This window comes from Callithrix jacchus, chromosome 14 (assembly GCF_049354715.1).
Source record: "Callithrix jacchus isolate 240 chromosome 14, calJac240_pri, whole genome shotgun sequence".
NCBI classification, from domain to species: Eukaryota; Metazoa; Chordata; class Mammalia; order Primates; family Cebidae; genus Callithrix; species Callithrix jacchus.
This window is the reverse complement of record NC_133515.1, coordinates 9,736,957-9,757,645: the sequence shown is the minus strand read 5'-3', so window position 1 is coordinate 9,757,645 and position 20,689 is coordinate 9,736,957. Positions and strand designations below refer to the sequence as shown.

General features: G+C 44.3%; 1 protein-coding gene across 13 annotated transcripts in view; it reads left to right on the top strand.

The window, feature by feature from the left end:
• The first annotated feature begins 900 nt into the window (after positions 1-900).
• The window catches only part of AFF3 (ALF transcription elongation factor 3), a 566,569-nt gene continuing 546,780 nt past the window's right edge, over positions 901-20,689 (top strand). For 7 of the 13 annotated variants that reach the window (XM_078348797.1, XM_078348798.1, XM_035271750.3 and 4 more), the window contains exons 1-2: positions 901-1,167; positions 2,297-2,419. In XM_078348797.1, the coding sequence (XP_078204923.1) occupies positions 1,109-1,167; positions 2,297-2,419 (182 nt within the window). In that variant the 5' untranslated portion in view covers positions 901-1,108. Of the gene's footprint in view, positions 1,168-1,409; positions 1,634-1,973; positions 2,159-2,296; positions 2,420-20,689 lie in introns of those variants that run through there. The other 6 variants (XM_078348799.1, XM_035271754.3, XM_035271752.3 and 3 more) reach the window with 2 other exon arrangements.

Below are 20,689 nucleotides of genomic sequence, written 5' to 3'. Positions count from 1 at the left end.
GGCAAATCTGTATCTGAGCTCCAAGCCCAGCATGGGACTCGCAGTAAACACGGTTATGTTTGTCCTTCAGCGGCCCTCCTTTGTATAAACAGATGTGGTGGGAAGGAAAGGAAAGCCAGATCCCGGTGAGGCCCGGGAGGTCTCCTTTCAGAAGAAGCTTTCCAGCTGCAGCCAGGAGCAGGGAACAGGACACATTTCTTGTTCAGGCCTCAGAACTTGCAGTTCTTCCAGACAGGGGCTGTTCCTGCTCCCTCCTCCACCCTCCACCCCCAGCCTTTGTTCCTGGGAATGCTGTCTCAATGTCTCGTTCTCACTTTTCACCAAAGCAAACATTTCCAACAAGGCTTTATGCTAAGGAGATATTAGGAAGACAGATTTTTTTTTTTTTTTTTTTTTTTTTTTTTTTACCTTTTCTCCAAATACACTGTGCATTGGGATTTGGGCAGCCAGCCCTTCACACCTGTACTTTTCCCTACATTCGTATTCTCTATGTTCTTTCCTAACCTTGTTGCTACCTTCAGCTAATGAGGGGGAGTTTTAAGGGCTGGGAATTATCAGCTTGTAAAATAACATCCATTTTCCCAGACTATGTTGATGCCGACTCTGCCTTAATTTAGCGTTTTACATTTTGCACATTAGTTATAGATGCTAATGAAGAAAGGATTGATTCAGAGCTGGGGGAAAACGGGGGCCAGGCTGAGCATTCTGACATCTAGTCTCAAACAGGAAAGAAGTCTCAGTCTCACTGGCCTTTTGGTCTTCTGTGTCCCGAACTGAGTTTGTTAATCCTCATTCGGAGGTGGGTGAGGCGAGAGTGTGACTCTTCGGTTTGACGTTGGAGGGATCCCGTCACTTGCACCCAAGGGTTTCCATTTCTGGCAGCCCCAGTCAGCGGTTCTTGTCCAGAAAAAGGAACAAAGGGGAGAGTGCTGGAAGGGACTCCCTTTTGGCTGGGAGTGCGAGGTTTGGTGTGAGTGGTGAGGCACAACTGCAGGCTCTGTGCTGCTCTCTAGGAATGCTGGGGAATCCCTGGTGAGAATCCGGAGCTGTGGCCAAGAGGTCAGGAGAGTCAGGGGGCCTTGGAGGCGCTTCCGGTTCTAGGCCAGCTATGGAGAAGCAGAGGTATGGCCCTGACCGAGACAGGCGCTTCTCAGCATGTCTAAAAAAGTAAGCCGGGGGAAGAGCTGTCTGTACAGTGAGGGAGGTTATTATTACTCTTTAGGAGCCACGATGAGACCCCTTCTAGCTGATCACCTGCCTCTCCAGACCGGAGACTAGCGGCAAGTTTGCAGTCGACACCCGGAGGCCAGTCTGTACCCCTTCCCCGTAAGAAATAAAAAGAAAGGAGGCTGGTTTCCAGGGCTGGCCAGCTGGAGGGTGGGTGGGACCCCCACTGGAGGCCAAACCGCAGAGGAGAGCAGGTCCGGGTGTAAGAGGTCTCCTCCGCGCCGCCCCTTTATTTCGCTGAACTTGCGGGCTCCAGAGACCTTAAACGGTTTGTTTGGGGCGCTGCTGCGGGCGGCACAGCTCTCTCCCTGCGCCTGGGCGGCCGGGGAATTCCCACGCACCCACCCGGTTCCGCCGCCCGCGGGAGCGCCCAGCAGGGTCAAGTGGATCCTGGGCCTAGGGAGAAGTGCGTGCAGCCCCGGCAGGGCCGGGCGGGGCCAGGAGCAGGCGGGCGGCGGAGGGATGCGGCAGAGCCAGGCAAAGCTCCGCATCCCCGCGCACTCGGTGCTGCCGCCTCTCCGCCCTCTCCCGCTTGCGGGTTCGCCTCGGGCACCGCCGGGCAGCCGTGGAGCGGGCGGGCCGCGGAGGCGGCGGGAGAGTGGCGGCGGGGCGGCGCGGCCTGCGAGCGCCGCGGGACCCCGAGGAGCGGCGCGGGGAGCGCAGGGGCGCGCGGGGCGGGCGCGGCGCGGGGCTCACGGCGCGCGCGCGCGCGCCTCGGCCTCGCCCGCGCACACGCGCCTCCCGGAGGAGAAAGAGGCGGGCGGGCGGGCGCAGAGCACCGCGGCGGCGGCGGCGGCGGCGGCTGCAGCGGGCCGGGCCGCCGGGAGGGAGGGAAGGAGGGGCGGGCGCTGGGCCGGGGGAGGGGGGCGGCGGCGGCGCGGCGAGCTCGCCGCTCTCTACAGAGTGTGCCTGCACGCAAGCCGGGGAGCGGGTGAGTGCGCTGGCCGCTGCCGCCCGGCCGGCCTGGAGTCGAGGGTGGGGGGCGCCGGGAGCCCCGACCCCGGGGCGGGCGGGCGGCGGCCGCTCCGGCGCGGTTGGGATGCACCTTGAGCGGCGCTTTTCGTTGCAGCGCGCGGGCGGCCCGAGCCTCGGCAGCGGCGGTAGCGGCAGCGGCGGCGGCGGCGCTGACACCTCCCACCATGGACAGCTTCGACTTAGCTCTGCTCCAGGAATGGGACCTCGAGTCGCTGTGGTGAGTACCCGTGCCGGCTGCTTCGGGCGGGCGGGAGCGGCGAGGGGCGTTCGCGCGGCCCGCGCGCCCTCACCTGGGCCGGGGGCTCCGGGCGGCCGGCCGTCGTGGGGGCGGGGTGGGTCGGGGGCGCCCGCCTCGCCGGCCCTTTCCTGCCTCCCCGGGGGGATGCGCGGCCGCCTGCGGGTCTGTTTCCTCCTCTCCCGTCCCCCTCCCTCGCGGCGGCCAGCCCCAACCAAGGGGCTGGGGATGTAGGTAGCCAGGGGCAGAGCGCAGCTTTGGGGAGGAAAAGAAGCGATTTGAAGACTGTCACTAATGCCTGGGGATCCACCCGTCGGCCCCCTGCTCCTCTCACTTCCTTTCCCTCCGATTGCTCCCCCTTACTCCTCCCCGAGAGCCTCCGGCTGGCACCAGCGACCCCCTGGAGTTGGCGCTGCTGTGAAGTGCCCTTAGAGGATGCTCCAGCCTCCCTGCCTGCGCCTGGTCTCGGCTGCATCCTTTCTGTCTCCCACCCACTCCTACCGAGATGGAAAAGTGAACACCCAGGGCAGGAGACGAGTGTTTCTCCGTGCGGGAATTCCAGAGGCCTTGGCCCAGGGAGACTCTTTTTCCTCGAGGTTCACGATTCCTCTGGGCCCTTCACACCTCTTCACAGTTGCACTCCTCCTCCCCACCCCACACAGGCGCCCCGGGTATCCCTTTTTGCCACCCTCACAGCTCGCAGCCCGGGGGCACTCCAGGTTCTGTTTCTTGGGGATCTCACACTGGGGAGCTGCTGTAGGTACATCGCTGCTGGAAGCAGTTTAATTCCAGTTGCGGGTGTCTTAAAAATTCCATTGATTGGTTCAATATCCCTCTTATTCCCTCTTCCTTCTCTGCCCCCTCCCGCCCCCCACTATCTCTTAAATGTTTCCAACCAGCACTATTCAGGTGATAAAATTACTGCCTGCATATTCCTGGAGGAACTTGTGTTATGTTTAATATTTACGGGGATGAACATCTGCTGGAACAAGCATATTAACTGCACTCTGTTCTGCCTCTGGTAATCGCTTATTGTAGAGCTGAGCTTTTTTTTTTTGCTTTTACTTTAATTCAGTAAAGAGTTCACATGTGTCTAAAACTGCAAGTGGTGTGCACATGAATATGCAATCAATGTACAGTTTTAAAGCTAAACTGCTTTATGATTTATGACTCATATAGATGATATGTGGATCTGCGTGTATTTTCTGTGATTTGGGTTTCCAGTGACTTTTATTTTCCTAAAGACAGGTGTAACAAAATAAACTGGACACAAAGCTAGCTCATTATCGAACGGTTTCTTACAAAAGATCCTGTGATGAGTAAGTACAGCTTGCTCTGCATAATGTTGGTGCCTATAAAACATACAAGGATGGGCCCTAATGTAATAAAACTTTTACATATTGCACTAGAAACTTCAAAGAGCCAGGGCAGAGAGAATGTGAAACATGTTATGACTCTGTAAAAGTTGCTAATTACTGTGTTGCTGCTCCTAGGGTTTCATTTACAGACACCTATTATTTTATAGGTTTACATTTAGAAATGTTGGTTTCTGGCACAAATTCAATAGCTTTCCAGATAGCAACTGTACTTGAAAAATGACGTTTCCTTTTAAAAGGCAGTTTTTCAGTCAAAGGGAAGAACTTAACTGTTTTGGTATGTTTTTATGCTGCTTGTCTGTTTGCTGACTCAAAGTGAACCCCCTCATGACTTTTATAAGTAATATTTTGAGATTATCAGCCATAATTTGTGGGCTCTTCCTGCACACGGCTTGAGCTCTGTTTCCTTTTGTATCCTTAGTTCCCAGCTGAATTACCCTGGAGCAGTATCACAGAATAAACATCTTTTGAATTGACTTAAAATTTACATTAGATACGGTACATTTATTATTTTTTAAAAAGCAGAAACATACATGTTTTTTTAAAAAGTTGATGCACATGCAATCAGATTTTAATCAGTGCATTGATTATTGGCTTATGACAGCGTGCAGACTTTCTTGATCACAATATATTAGGGCAGTTTGGCTTGACCAGGGAGGGTTTCCAGTTTTGCAGATGTAGAATTACGTTTTACAAAAGCTTTTATGGTTCTGGTAAGTTAAAGATAAACCAGACTTGAGTATGCATTTCTAACATGTTTAGACATTTTTCTCAGTTAACAGATGAATTTTTGGATGATGTTCTCAGTCTTATGGTTTACATAAATTTTTAAGTTTATGGTTTATTTTTAAGCTTATAAATTGATTCAGAACATGAATATTTGAGTACTTTCTGCATGTCCAATATTTTGATATCCATTGTTTTCTTACTTGAATGTCTTAATCCTGGAAAGGGTAAGTGGTAGTAGTCCCATTTTATAGATGAGGAAATAGAAGCTTTGAACTATTAAATGACTTTACTGAGGTCATAAAACAGATGACAGTAAACTTTTAAAAACTAACATTTACTTATCAGACACGGTTCTGGGTACCTTTGATGTTTTAGCTCAGTTAATCTTCACAACATTATAAAGCAAGTATTGTTATTAGTTCTGTGTTACAGATAGGAAAACTGAAGATGAGGAGATAGGGTAATCTGCCCAGCGACACACATCTAAATAGGTAGCAGCTGTATTTCCACCAAAAATTAGCTTCAAAGCCCAACTATCTGACTTCAAATCCAGTCAGACAATGCCATTTTCTAGAGTGCTTCAGATGTCTCTCAGTTTATAAGGACAGCTCTGAAATTAATTACAAAACAAAATCTGATGGACTGAAAGTTAAGGTTCTTTTAAAATATCAAAGAGAAAGTTAGAGCCCTAAGTGGTATTAAAATTAAAAATTTGAAAATCAAATACCATAGTTACGAAAGTATACCTGTTAATTATGAATTACTGTATTAGAGCAATATATATTTTAAATAAAGACCGTTGAAAACTTCTTCTTTAATTCATCATAGAAAACCTTTTTTTTTTTGAAGGGGGAAGGAGGAGATACAGATTAATGGCAAAAGAGAATCTTATTTTAATCCCCAACAACTTTTTCTAATTGATGAACATCATTTTCCAGTTGAACAAATTGGAGTTTATTAGTTGTGACTGTGGCTTTGAATCTGAGCCAGTTTATTCTTGCAGTCACAGAAAGTGTCCTCAAATGACTGTATAGATAATATGAAGGGAAAAGCTCAGTTCTGTTGAATATAATCAATATACACAATCAATTGATACTTCAAGAACTACCTCCTTTGCCTCCTTGCATACTCTTCCCCCGACTCAGAAACATCTATACTTATTTTTCAGTATGGGTTTTTTGAGCCTGAATTATCCAAATGGCTGTTTCAACCTTTTTAGCCATACCATAAAGTTGAAAAAGATAGTCCTAATTTCCATCTCTAATTCCACTTCCAATTTATGCTTTGAAGCAAGACTGGAGGACTTGGAACAAGGTGAAGGTGCTCATTCAGAACCCGACACTGTAGCTTTGTTCTGTAGTCTTGAGAGTTGGGCATTCAGTGAGTTAACAGGGACCGATATGCAGAAGCTCAAGACCCTCCCCTTCCACTCCCTGCTCCTCCTTCTGTGGTATACCAGCTTTTGATTAGGTGCTAGACATATAAGCCATTCCTCAGGGCCTTTAAAATAATGACCATCCTTTTTAACAGGCCATCTGTTGCTTTCATTTATTCATTTAACAAATATTTATTGATCATCTCTTAAGTGCAAGACCTTTTGCTGGTTGCTGTGGGGGATGCACAGATGAGTAAAGTGTAGGTTTTATATATTGATATTGTCTAGTGAGGAAATTAAGACAAGTACACACTTGAAAAAAGGAAGTTTTCAAAACTGGTGATTCAGAAAAAGAGACCATATTTGGGACTGGGGTGGTAGTAGAGGATGGAAAGAGGGAAGATTGAGTTAAAAAAAGTCTTCCATGAAAATAGGTGACCTTTGAACTAAGTCTTGGAAGACAGATGGGATTTTTACAGATGGTGGGGCTGGGAATATTGAGAGTACATTGGGGCATCTTGGGCAAAGAAAACTTGAACAAGGGCTTTCATGGTGTCTTTGAAAGATCCTTTTATGCGTCATGGTGGAATTACCTATACTGCATATTTTAAAGATGCAGACTCATGAGGTAGGTTTAGTGAAGTTTTCCAAAATGAACTTGTATTTCATCTTCCTTAAATCTTAACACATTTTAATCATTGGCGAGAAAGTCTATCAACATACAATAGTATAATAAATATTCTGATTTCCCTGGCACTCACCCCATTCCTCCATAGCTTCATATAAGCCATATCCATATACTTTTGTTCAGATAGGCATTATTCTTTGTATTCCTTTAAGGTGGAGCCTTCGAAGTTATAATACATGCATCATTTCATGCTCATCAACCTGTTCAATTCAATAAGTATTCACAGAGTATTAGGCAGAGGAGAGGTACCATTAAGGCAGTGACTTTCAAATGCTTCAGACCGTGACCCCCAGTAACAAATACACATTTAACAGTGTCGCCCACCACCCCTTGCACATGCATACATATAACTGAAACAAGAGTGTCATGAAATATCTCTTGTTACTATGTATAGTACACTTAGATATATCCTATCCTGTTTCTTTTTATTTTTCTCTTTAAAAATTTTCCATCCATAGGCTGAAACCTGCAGTTTAGACAACCCTGCTGTATCCTCTAACAAAGGATAGAGTGTGTTTGTTGAAAACTTACAGGAGAATAAGCCATACCCATAAATACTTGTAATCCAAGGCCTACACTGCCTGTTGGAGGGGGTTAAGATATTCACTTAACCATCCATATCTTACTTTCAACAGGAAGATATTCCTGATTAAGTGGCATTTGAAATGGGTCCTGGAGTAGAGTTTCAGGAGGAAATGAAAAGGAGGAAATCCACGTGGAAGGAAGACTGTGAATAGAAACAGGGAGGGAGGAAAGTGTGGATCTTGTTTGGTGAAGGTAGGCTAACACAGGCAGGGAGGGACGAAGAGCCACTAGCAGTTCAGGCCCCCTAAGGGCACTGCCCGGTAGTGCCCACTGACGCTTTTGCTTGTCTTCACATCAACCCCCAGGGGGCATGCCCAGGCCATTGGACGGCTTCCTCCAGGCCTCTTTAGACTTCCCTTCATAGTGCCAGAAAATGCCACAGATCCCTGATCTTGACCCTCAGTTGCCTCTACCCTTTCCTCCAGCTGCAGTAAAGCAAACATTTTAAGGCCTATTTCTATCCTTTGGTCAGCCCTTTTGGGTCAAAGCAGAGCACAAAGAAAGGGCAGAAGGAGAGTACAGGTGTCTGAGCCCCAGGTGTCCTAGAGTTGATTAGCAGAGAGCAGCCCTGCGGAGCTGGAGCTGTGTGATGTGCTTACTCACACTGGCCAAAGGTCACCATGTAGTGTAGTTGACTGCTTGGCTCTCATTGGTTCTCAGCGTACCCCTGGAGGGGCCTCGGCAGGTACTGGGAGGCAAAGGCTTCCCAGAAGAGTGGCTTCCAGGGCTAGGGCTGTCGGCAGCAACGGGGAAGGGGCCGCTCACCATGGAGGAGGCAGGGGGCCTCAATGGGAAGCAGTGGAGTGCTGCATCTGCTGTGGAGGAGCTCAGGCTTTCTGAGAAAGCCAGGTGGAGAGACTGGTTATTTCAAGGCACTGAGAACTTGGGGACTCCAGCTGGGCTGGGGTCCCAGAGGATGCCAGGGAGGAGGAGCCCAGGGAGAGTGCGCATTAATGTGCGGATGGGTTTTTGACCAAATGTCTTTTGATGATGATGAAGATGAATATTGTGTGTAGGGAAATGATTCCTTCCTGTGTTCCAGATTCTCCTTTGTGAAAATGTAGGAGGGTTTTAAAATGCTAAGAATCTATTTTTGGAGAATGTCCTTGTTAACCACAATCGGTGTAATCAATGGCACTCGAACAACTTGAACCGACGGCCTTTGCTTTATACAGGTTAAAGTAATAGGCAAATTAAGAAAAAAGGAAACCTCTCAATATAAAATGCAAGATTTTGTGTGTGTGTGTGTGTGTGTGTGTGTGTAAGTGGAATTTTTAACCTGGAATAGATTTGCCTGTTTGGTTTTTTTTCTAATTTTATTTTTTGGGAATAAAGCCTTGGTGGCAAAATCAAGGCCATAAAAGATGATTTTAATATCATTTAATGGTAACATAATGTTTTTTTGGTTGTTGCTTTATTTCAAAGCTAAATCCATAAAACTTATTTTCAATGTTGGCTGTTCCCTTTTGTCTTGGAATTTAATTGAGGTTTCTGAATTCAGCTGGCTCCAACCTTGCTTTTTGTTTGGCCCTGGGCAGCTCATGATTTTTCTCATTTCCTATTCTCAGTCTTGGTTTAATCACTTATAAAATGACAGCACTTAGACTGGCCTACCTCATAAGGTTGTGATGTTAAGTAATAAAAGTGTCAATTGCTTTGAATGCCAAATGTAGCTCTTCTATACCCTTTGCTTTCTTAAAAATGTCTCTTTTTCATAAACAAGGAAAGATACAGAAAGGCCACATGAGGTCAGATTCAGCAGTCCATGTAGTGCAGCGTTTTGTCCCTAGCAATAGGACCCAGGGACGGTTTTTAGTAGAGGTTGGTAGTTTCTCTTAGTCGTGCATCATAGTCCAGCAGACAAATATGCTCTTTCTGTGGTTGTACTACTAACATATGTAGATCTATTAACCATTACATAATCTTTTATGTTTCACTGAGAATGTATTGCATTACCAACCATTACATCGAATGACCTCATTTGGCACTGTGGGTCTCATTAAATTATGTCAGGCTACTCATAATTTAGTTTCACTAGAAACAAAATACACAGTGTTTATACCAGAGTAAGAGGACACCACCCAGTCCAAGAAACTAAATGGATTGAATCTAAGGAAACTTACACCCAGGACATGATAGGGGCCTCGAGTGTTTGAAGGCATTCAGCTGGGAAGTGGGTATAGAGTTATTCTGGGTTGCCCAAGGGCAGGAGTAAGATCAGTGGGTGTGAGAGCATTTAACAGTGATGTGATGTGGGCCATCTCAAATTTGTAGAAAGACATTCCTGGGTGAGCAGAGTGGCAGCAATATGCTATCTCTGAGATTCCTTCCAGCTTCAAAATTCTATGATCATTCCCCTCACAGGGTAGCAGGAATCAGAGTGCAGAAGTCATTAGTTGTATTCACTTGTGTATTTTCCCTCTGCAATTTCCCCACTCACCTGTGGAGAAAGGCACAGAGGGTACTTAAACTTCTTCACATAATTTCTTCCCAGGAGGCTCATTGTTAGTGGAGGTAAACAAAAAAGACTGTAATTTGGAGACCACTTTAACATAGCAACTCCGTTTAGAGTTATGTGCTTAACTTGATACTGGAAATAATTTTATTTTTCCTTTTTTTATGGACAGGAAATTAGTTTTCGAAAATCCCCTAGAGGACTACGATGTGAGTCTGTTGGTCTTAGTTAAATTTTCCTTGTCATATCTGTACTGTTTACCTGCACTATGAAGTGACAGAACAGAATTTCAGTCAGTGTTCATTGACATGTTAATTAGCTACCTGGCAGTTTAGATAGAAAAAGGCTTTACTATAGTGGATCACCACCAGTGCAGGGAAACCATCTGATTTTGTTTTAAAATTTCAAAATATGTTTGTTTTCACATAGAATGCTTCTAGAAGAAGAAAAGACTCAGGGTGTACAAACAGTTTTGAGAGCATAGGTCAGTATGCTTAGCTCTCACTCGGGGAATGCTTCTTAGACTTTCATGTGCATCCAAATAATCTAGAAGCCTCGTTAAAATACACATCCTAATCTAATAGAACCAGGAGTCTGCATTTCTTTTTCTTTCTTTTTTTTTTGTTTGAGATGGTATCTTGCTCTGTCGCCAGGTGCCAGGCTGGAGTGCAGCGGCATGATCTTGGCTCACTGCAACCTCTGCCTCCCAGGTTCAAGCAATTCTCCTGCCTCAGCCTCCCAAGTAGCTGGGACTACAGGTGCACACCACCATGCCCAGCTAATTTTTGTATTTTTAGTAGAGACAGGGTTTCACCATGTTGGCCAGGATGGTTTCGATCTCTTGACCTCGTGATCTGCCCGCCTGGGCCTCCCAAAGTGCTGGGATTACAAGTGTGAGCCACCGCTCCTGGAGGAGTCTGCATTTCTAACTGGCTCCCAAGTAATAGTTTGGTTCACAAACCAAACTTTGACTTGTAAGGACTAAATGGATAAACATTTCCTTTAAAAAGAAGCAGTTTCAACATTTGCATCTTCTTCTCCCTGTTTTGGGGATGCCTTTGTGTGATAATGGTAGAGTTCCACACAGCTTGATAGTTACATTTAGATGCAGTATTTATCTTATTTTTGTGAGTCTTTCTAATACAATTCTGATGAGTGAGGGTGGTTAATTGTATTCTACTAGAGATACAGTGGGAAGTAAACATAAAAACCTAAGTGAACATAATTTGTAATAAATAGGCTAATCACTTTTTATAGCCTCTCGGTTCTAATCATTCTTTCAAAGCCCAGGATCTGCTGTACCAGGCCTGAATGCTGACAGTAACTGGATAGTCTTATAGACACTTTTGGATTTGTGGAGAATCTCTTAGTAACTCCTGTAGGTACTCAGGATTCAGACCAAATGTCCCTATTTTCTCCTAGCCATTCTGTCTTTGGGAGGGTTGGGGTGGGGAGGATAGGAGTATTGGGGGTGGGGTCAGCTGTTTACAGAATTATTGCACTATCCCATGGCCATAGCTGCAAATTGTAACTTTCCTAGTGTCCTAGGAGAAATTACAACTCAAGACTCTACCTGCAACCAACAGTAGGTTTCAGATACCTCAGCTGGGAACCTTGCATCCCAGCTCTGCTATCCATCTTCTCTCTGCCCATTACCGGAGTACCCCAAATCCATTAGGTGGTCAAACTTACATGCCGTTTTCATGTGTAATTTCCCGTTCTATTTCATTAGAAAAATGTTTGCATATAGAATGGATGATGCAAGGAAATATGGCACAATTGACTTTGCATGTTCTGTGATACTGACAAGAAGCTTATTGACTTTATCTTTCTAAGGAGGGTGTTTGTGTGCACATAAGTACCTGAATGTACATACACACATTTTCATTCTCTGAAGTAGGCATTGAAAACAGCAACTAACGGCTGGGCGCAGTGGCTCACGCCTGTAATCCCAGCACTTTGGGAGGCCGAAGCGGGTGGATCACAAGGTCAAGAGATCGAGACCATCCTGGTCAACATGGTGAAACTCCGTCTCTACTAAAAATACAAAAAATTAGCTGGGCATGGTGGCGCATGCCTGTAATCCCAGCTACTCAGGATGCTGAGGCAGGATTGTCGGAACCAAGGAGGTGGAGGTTGCGGTGAGCCGAGATCACGCCATTGCACTCCAACCTGGGTAACAAGAGCGAAACTCCGTCTCAAAAAAAAAAAAAGGTGAATTTTCGTCAATAGTAGGGCAAATTTAAATCTTGCTGTCTTGAGACACATGTGAACTGGTGAATGTAGGGCTTGCGATAGTATTTAGCATCATTTGGGGCCACAGTTGTTATTTATACTCCTAGGGGCTGTGATACTGCCTTAATACATCATCGTCCATTATGTGATCTCACTAATTGTTTGCAATATTACTTTCTACTCTTCTAACTACCTTCAGATTTCGGGAGAAGAGAGAGGAAAACAGTTGCCCTCAAGCCTGAAGACAGATCAGACCTATAATAAGATAAGCAAATATTTGATTATTGCTTCAGTACGAGTGTCATCAAATTAATACATTTCAATTTTTATTTTTTTTGAGATGGAGTCTTGCTCTGTCTAGAGCGCAGTGGCATGCTCTTGGCTTACTGCAACCTCCACCTCCCGGATTCAAGCAATTCTCCTGCCTCAGCCTCCCGAGTAGCTGGAATAACAGGTGCCCACCACCATGCTCAGCTAATTTTTGTATTTTTAGTAGAGATGGGGTTTCACCATTTTGACCAGGCTGGTCTTGAACTTCTAACCTCGTGATCCACTTACCGTGGTCTCTAGAGTGATGGGATTATAGGCATGAGCTACTGCATTTGGCCTACATTTTCTTTTACATTGAAGAAAACACAGTTTACTGACTATAAATATATAGTACAAATAACAGATAGGTGATTTAGACAACTTCCCCACCAAAAAAAAGACTGTCAGACTCAGAGGTTTCCTCTATTGGGTCCCAAGAAGAAGCATTCAGGAGTTTCTTAACAGGAAAAGCAACTGATGATGGTCAGGTAGGTTCTGACCTTTAGATGCATTATTCGGGCTTTTGCCCTGGGACCCTGCCTTGGCTGAGAAGTGGGCCCCATAGGGCCCACTTGCTTCTTGTCCTACTAGTCATATTCCATGGCAGGGAGGCTTCTGGTGTCCTTTCTTAGCACTGCTGAGGTAGAAAGTGAAGTTGGATGTCGAAGACTTTTATCTCATGCTGTAAAGTATGTATCTTCATTGGTCACAGACTCTGCAGTTTACTAAAATAGAAGCTCAGAGTGTCCTGGGAGGAAGCAGGTAGACTTTCCTTGCTAGGCCTTCTCAGTGTCCTTAGGATTTGAATGTTTACATCCTTCCACGTTCTGAAACATCCTGCCAGGTCCCTTTTCCCTTTAGGAGTGCCAGAGTTCCCAGCCCCTGGGCTGTGGATTGGTATTGGTCCAGGGCCTGTTAGGAACTGGGCTGCACAGCAGGAGGTGAGTGGAGGGTGAGCAAGAGAAGCTTCATCTGTATTTACAGCTGCTCCCCATTGCTCATAGTACTGCCTGAGCTCCCGTCTCCTCTCAGATTAGCGCTAGCATTAGATTCTCATAGGATCATGAACCCTATTGTGAACTGTGCATGTGAGGGATCTAGGTTATGTGCTTCTTATGAGAATCTAATGCCTGCTGATCTGTCACCATCTCCCATCACCCCCGGGTGGGACCCTCTAGTTGCAGGAAAACAAGCTCCGGGCTCCCACTGATTCTACATTATGGTGAGTTGTATAATTATTTTATTATATCTTACAAAGTAATAATAGAAATAAAGTACACAATAAATGTAATGCACTTGAATCATCCTGAAGCCATCCCCCCACCGCTAGTCTACGGAAAAATTGTCTTCCACAAAACTGGTCCCTTGTGCCAAAGAGGTTGGGGACCACTGCTGTTGTGGGAGTGGAAATGAGGATTCACCTGAAAGGAGGATACAGCTCTAGCAACCCTCTGAGCAAAATACATAAGCTGTCTGTCATCTCGAGGAAATAGATGGCAACCTCAGGATTAGAAAGACCACAGTACTCCAACTCGCATCTATGATTATGTGCAGTAGCCTGTCTGTTTTGATGGATAATCAAATGGGCTCACATTTTACCATGGTGGGCCAGCTGTGGCCCTAGCTGTATGACTCTCTAGGATGAAGCCATTAACCTGTCTGGACTTGGGTTATAGTGATACGGATAAAGTCCATTTTGCCTGAGCACCAGTGATCATCAGGTGCGGAGGAATACTGTAGAGCCCAAGACAGTGTTTGATGCGAGCCTGCTTATTCCTTCACAGGAGCATGTCCATGTTCAGGAGAGGACAACTCAGTGGGTACCACCAGGACTCTTACTTACATTCCTTTCATTGAAGGTAGTTCCTTCCCGATAACGTGGCCTAGCTGTTTTTGAGAACCAGTCCTTGTAAGTGACTTCCTTTAATTTTTTTCAATAAGTAGAGTTTTATCTTTTAGTATGAACATAGCACCTGAGAAAATTCTTTGGAGTCTGAAAGGAAGTAGGGTGTTTTGGTTTCTAATATTTAGGTAAATAATTAGTTACATAAGTTGATTTCTAATCTTTTTCTTACTTTTATTCCTCAGCAGAACAAAAGTAGTATTTTAGGCCAGGCATGCTGGTACAGGTTGATCGCGCCTGTAATCCTAGCATTTTGGAAGGCCAAGGCAGAAGGATGGCTTAAGCCTAGGAGTTTGAGACCAGCTTGGGCAACATGGGGAGACCCCATCTCTACAGAAATACTAGCTGGCCATCGTGGTGCAGACCTGTGGTTCCAGCTACTTAGATTGCTTGAGCCTGGAAGGTCAAGGCCGCAATGAGCCGTGATTGTGCCACTGCACCCCAGTCTGGGTGGCAGTAGGAGACTTTATTTTAGAGCCCTATATACAATAATGTAACACACTCTGTCTACAGTATAGAGGGCTTTAAGCTGCTCTTTGTAACTTTCTTCCTCTGGATTTGTAGGTTTCTGGGTTGAGATGGAGCATCCTTTTATTGAGTCAGACACAAAAGTGAAGAGACCACATTTCTAGCCCTTGATATGTTTATACTTCAGCCTGATAATAAGAACAGATTATTATTTCATTAGTATAAGTGGAGTTTTTACCTGCCCAGAATCCTGTGGAGTATATACAGGGGTACCCTACCCAGCATGGTATTTTAGGGAAGATTTCCTAGAGAAATGACATCTGATTAGAGTGGTTTTTGTTTTTGTTTTTGTTTTTTTTTTGAGATAGAGTCTTGCTTTGTCACCCAGGCTGGAGTGCAGTGGCACGATCTCAGCACACTGCAACCTCTGCTTCCTGGGTTCAAGCGATTCTTCTGCCTCAGCTCCTGAGTAGCTGTGATTACAGATGCATGCCACCACGCCTAGCCAATTTTTGTATTTTTAGTAGAGATGAGGTTCCACCATGTTGGCAAGGATGGTCTCGATTTCTTGACCCCCTGATCTGCCTGCCTCAGCCTCCCAAAGTACTGGGATTACAGGTGTGAGCCACCGTACCTGGCCCTGATTGGAGTCTTAAAGGAGGAATAAGAGCTATCCAGGTTGGAAGTGGGGTGGGGATATGGTAGGTACAATAATGTAAGCAAAGGCAAAGAGGTGAAAATTAACAAGTTGTGAACAATAGCAGTGACCAGTGTCAGTTTCAGGTCTGTGGGATTCAGGTAGGGAATGGCAGGAGGGGAGGTTGGGGAGCAGAGCTAGTAGCAGTTCTCGGAGGGCCTTGCATGGCTTTCTAAGGAGCTTGTACATTTTCTAGTAGGTGATGGCCTGCATGAGGCCTTTAAGCAGGGGAGCAAAATGGTCACATTTGCATTTTGTTATTTTGAGAAGGCACTGTATGTGGATGAGTCTGGTGGCTGTGAGAGGCCATGTCTGAAGGTTACTCAGGAGTGAGGGCTGACCAATCCAGGCCAGTGAGGATGGAGAGGAGGAGAGGGACTAGAGATCTGTTGGCGTGACGGGCAGAATTCACTCATTTTCTGGGTAGGAGGGAATGAAGGTGCTTTGAGGCTATCTAGCTTGTGTGATGAGGTAGGGAAAGGAGGAAGAAGAGGGAGCTGAGTGGGGAAAGAGGAACCCTTTGGATTTAAATGTGTTGCATTTAAATGCCCTTGGGCCATGAAGATAAAATTGCCTGCAGGAAGTTTACTAGAGAGCATGACATTTAGGGAAAAGGTCAGGATGGAAATAAGTGGGCGTTATCAGCATACAGGTGCTGGTGAAAGCCATGAGATTGGACAAGATTGTCTAGGGCAGAAGAGGAGAGAATAAGAAGTAGGCTGCAGGCACCACAGTACAGTGGTAGGGAAAGCAGCCAGTGAAGAGTGTTAAAAAGGAAAGGTCAGTGAGAGCAAGGCCAAGAGCTGGTGGGGTCTATGGCCAGTTGCTTTATGGAATTGGCAGTGGGAGTGAAAGAATGAATGGGCGGTGGGAAGAGGGCTGTGTGTGCTCATCCACTCTTGAAGGGAAAGATGGACAAACTGATGGAGGAAGGCCTCAGAGGACATGTGGGCAGGGCAGGCCCAGAATCAGAGGAAGAAGGAGAGGTGGAATCCATGTAGATACTTTGAGGTAAACCTGTGGGCAGGGGCAATATTTAACAAAGTATCTATGAGAAATGGAAGTTTCACAGAATGAACTACAAAGAAGAGGATAATATGAAGTATCAGATTGTAAAGGGGAACTAGTAGGTTCTTCCTAGTTATTTTTGAAAATACAACTTAAAAGTCTGCGTAAGTACCTTTGGCATACATCTATGTCATACTATCTGTAATTTGAAGTAATTTTGATTGAGAAGTAATTGGGTGAGGGTATGTAACCAGGAAAAATTAGTGAGGTTGTCTAATTGTAGGCTGTTTTAAATGGATTTTTTTTTTTTTTGAGTTGGAGTCTCACTCACTCTGTCATCCAAGCTGGAGTGCAGTGGCATGATCTTGGCTCACTGCAACCTCCACCTCCTGGGTTCAAGCCATTCTCCTCTCTCAGCCTCCCAAGTAGCTGAGACTACAGGCTCATTCCACCACGCTTTACTAAGTTTGTGTATTTTTATTAGTGACGGGATTTCACCGTGTTAGCCACGATGGTCTCGATCTCCCGACCTCGTGATCTGCCTGCCTCAGCCTTCCAAAGTGCTGGAATTAAAGGCGTGAGCCACTGGGCCTTAAATGGATTTTTAAAAGCTGTTTTCAAATGGGAAAGACAGAAAAGAGTCCCAAGATGTTGTCCTAATGTTTGATGGCAGATTCTCCTTGGAAAGGCACCTAGGCCAGCTGGCCTCGGTGTTTTGTTTCTTACACATAAGAAGTGTCCTGAGCCCTTCACAGGTATGCATTATCTTATTTAATCTTCATTACCTGTGGGATGGGTTATGGAGAAGGAAACAAAGGCACAAGGTAACTTGCCCAAGATCCCATAGTTAGTAAGGCAGAGTTGGGAATTTAATGCAGGTAGTCTGGCTCCGGAGCCCTTACATGTCACCACCCTTAAGGACAGAATCAGAGGGCTTGAGTCCTGAGGTCCCATGTGACCTTAAAATACATGTGATATAGGCTGGGCACAGTGGCTAACGCCTGTAATCCCAGCACTTTGGTTGGCTAAGGTGGGCAGATCACCTGAGGTCAGGAGTTCGAGACCAGCCTGGCCAATGTGGTGAAACCCCATCTGTACTAAAAATGCAAAAATTAGCTGGGCTTGGTGGTGGACGTCTGTAATCCCAGCTCCTCTGGAGGCTGAGGCAGGATAATTGCTTGAACACGGGAGGCAGAGGTTGCAGTGAGCTTAGATCGCGCCATTTCACTCAAGCCTGGATGTCACAGCGAGACTCTGTCTCAAAAAAAAAAAAAAAAAGTGTGTGTGTGTGTATTTTACACATATAAGATAAACATCTTGAGATTTATTTTGAACTTCCAAACTCTGAATAATATAGTATATTATGTTCAAGCTATTATAGATTTTGGACTACTGGAATTCTAGTTAAACAGGCTTCACTGTGCATAGATTGCAGTTCATTGTTATTTTAGATTCTGCTCTTTTTGTATTTAAAATGTATAAAAATATACTGCTTATATATTTTCTCCTTATTATTTGTATACTCCATAAAACCTCCAATTTGACAAATTTTGTGGGAGAAGACAATGGTAACAACTGTTTGCCACATCTGGTCAAATCTACCATAACATCTAAATGTAACTTTATTAATAACAATAATGATAGTACAACAATATAATTTGTAAAATTACCTTATGAAAGTCATCTGAAAGTGTAAGGTGAATTTTTTTTTTTTTTTTGAAACGGAGTTTCACTCTTGTTACGCAGGCTGGAGCGCAATGGCGTGATCTTGGCTCACCGCAACCTCCACCTCCTGGGTTCAGGCAATTCTCTGCCTCAGCCTCCTGAGTAGCTGGGATTACAGGCACGCGCCACTGTGCCCAGCTAATTTTTTGTATTCTTAATAGAGACGGGGTTTCACCATGTTGACCAGAATGGTCTCGATCTCTTGACCTCGTGATCCACCCGTCTTGGCCTTCCAAAGTGCTGGGATTACAGGCTTGAGCCACCGTGCCTGGCCAAGGTGAATTTTTTCCATGTAGATCATTTTACTGTTTCTTCTTAGGTTCTATACAAAGTCAGACCATCTCTTCTAGCTTTATGACTCTAATTCTAGAAAGAAGCATTGCTTCGGTGACCTGGAAGGAGTAAACAGGCTTCATTTGTGTCATGAGATAGTTGGGTAAAGTAAAAATTACAGATTCTTAGGTTAAGGGATTGGGACATATTGAAACAGATGACAAAAAATAGCTATAAATGTCGTCTTTAAAAATCTTTGAGAATAAGATGTTAATGTTTAAGTTAAATTAAAAAAAAAATCCACTTGGCTGGCAAAATTCCAGAAAGGCACAAATTAATTTTGGGAAGGGCAAAGGATTCAGAGCCAGCCAGCAATGGGTTCAGATTCTGACATGCCATTTACTAGCTGTGCCATCTTTAGTAACTCAACCTCTCTGAGTTTCAGGTTCCTTATATATAAATTTAATCCATATATATATATATATATACTGCCACTGATTTGTTATGGGGATTAAATTAGATAATGTTCTTTTATGCTATCAAAAATCTCTGCCTTAGACTGTGTGGTTTTCTTTTTACTAGACTTTATCATCTGTTGAATTTTCATGGCAAAATGGGGGAAGTGATGAAGAAAGTCACTGAAATGTTTCCATCAAAAGGGCTAAAGTTTTCATGTGATAGGTTTAAAATATTAGGGAAATTGTCTTTCAAAGTATGTGTTTGCCTTCACCATGTAAAGAATACGATAAATTTATGTCCTCTTTTTTTTTTTTTTGAGACGGAGTTTCGCTCTTGTTACCCAGGCTGGAGTGCAATGGCGCAATCTTGACTCACCACAACCTCCGCCTCCTGGGTTCAGGCAATTCTCCTGCCTCAGCCTCCTGAGTAGCTGGGATTACAGGCACTTGCCACCATGCTCAGCTAATTTTTTGTATTAGTAGAGACAGGGTTTCACCATGTTGACCAGGATGGTCTCGATCTCTTGACCTCGTGATCCACCCACCTCGGCCTCCCAAAGTGCTGGGATTACAGGCTTGAGCCACATCCTGACTCTTTAATTAATAATTCAACTTTGCTTGCCACTTAAACATTAGAATTGAATTCTGAATGGAGAGTAAAGCCTGCATATATATTGGAAAGGAACCAGGCAATACACTTTCTGACTTACAGAAAACAAAGTGTTTCATGAATGCTTTCTTTAACCCAAACTTTACTTGTAACTTGAGCCTGATTTTGATTTTTCAAAAAATTTAAACAGCAAAAATATGTGAACCTACAAATAAATAGGGAGTGATAATCAACTGTTGTGGCCAATGAATGAACATGTATTTGATGTAGCCCTGAGATAGAGGCTGAGAAAGGAGTTTCCTGGATCTTATCAGGAGCTCCCAGAGCATAGGTTCATACTTTACCTCATGACTTTTAGAGTAGGCAGGGTCTGTATTCAGGTCTGCAGAAAAATAAATATAATGCTTTTTTGAGATGTAGAACAATGTTTGGTTTGGTTTGGTTTATATTACCTAAGAAGCATGTTCTGTAGTATTAGGGTAGATACCATTTCTGTGTTTGTTCTAATGAAAATGAAGAAGGAAACAGTCCCTACCAATTGTGAAGTACTTAATGGTATTTAAAATCTCTGGGAGACTGGGCCAAAGTAAAAACATAAATGAAAGAAATGGGAATGTAGCCATTACTTTCCAGTTTATATGAGTATCTCGATGCAATATTTGAAATTGATTGCATCTGCTATAAAGTACTTCGAAGGAAACCCATTAGAAGAGAATTAAAACTTGAACAGATTAGCTGCTCACTAATGGCCCTAGCAGAAGATACTTTGTTGCTTCAGAATCTTTTCTGATTCTCATCGTTCAACCTTCTTGGCTGCTTAAACAAAGCGAGCTTTCCTTTTTGTTTTCCAGACATTTGGAAAACAAAATTTACCAGAGGTGTAAATTACCAGGAAACATTTCTTTTAACCTAATACTATATATAGTTTTAAAAGCTAAAGTAAATTCTGGATTTTAGATTTTTATATCCCAGGTTGAGAGTAATCAAATGAAAACAGGAAACTTTTTAGATGCCGGTAATTATTTAGTGATTGTAACATGGATCACTGATATTTTTAGTTTCTATTTTTGTATATTGATTTTGTATCCTGTGACCTTGCTGAGTGTATTCATGAGTCCTAATAGTTGTGTGTGTGTTTCTTAGGATTTTATATATCCACATGATCATATCATCTGTGAATAGAGATAGTTTTGCTTCTTCCTTTCAAATCTGTTTTTTCTCCTTGCCTGATTGGCCTGGCTATGACTTCCAATAGAATGTTGAATAGTAGTGGAGTGAGTAGACATCTTCGGTTTGTTTTTCATCTTGAAGGGAAAGCTTTCTCATTCAGTATTGAATGTGATATTATCTGTTGGTTT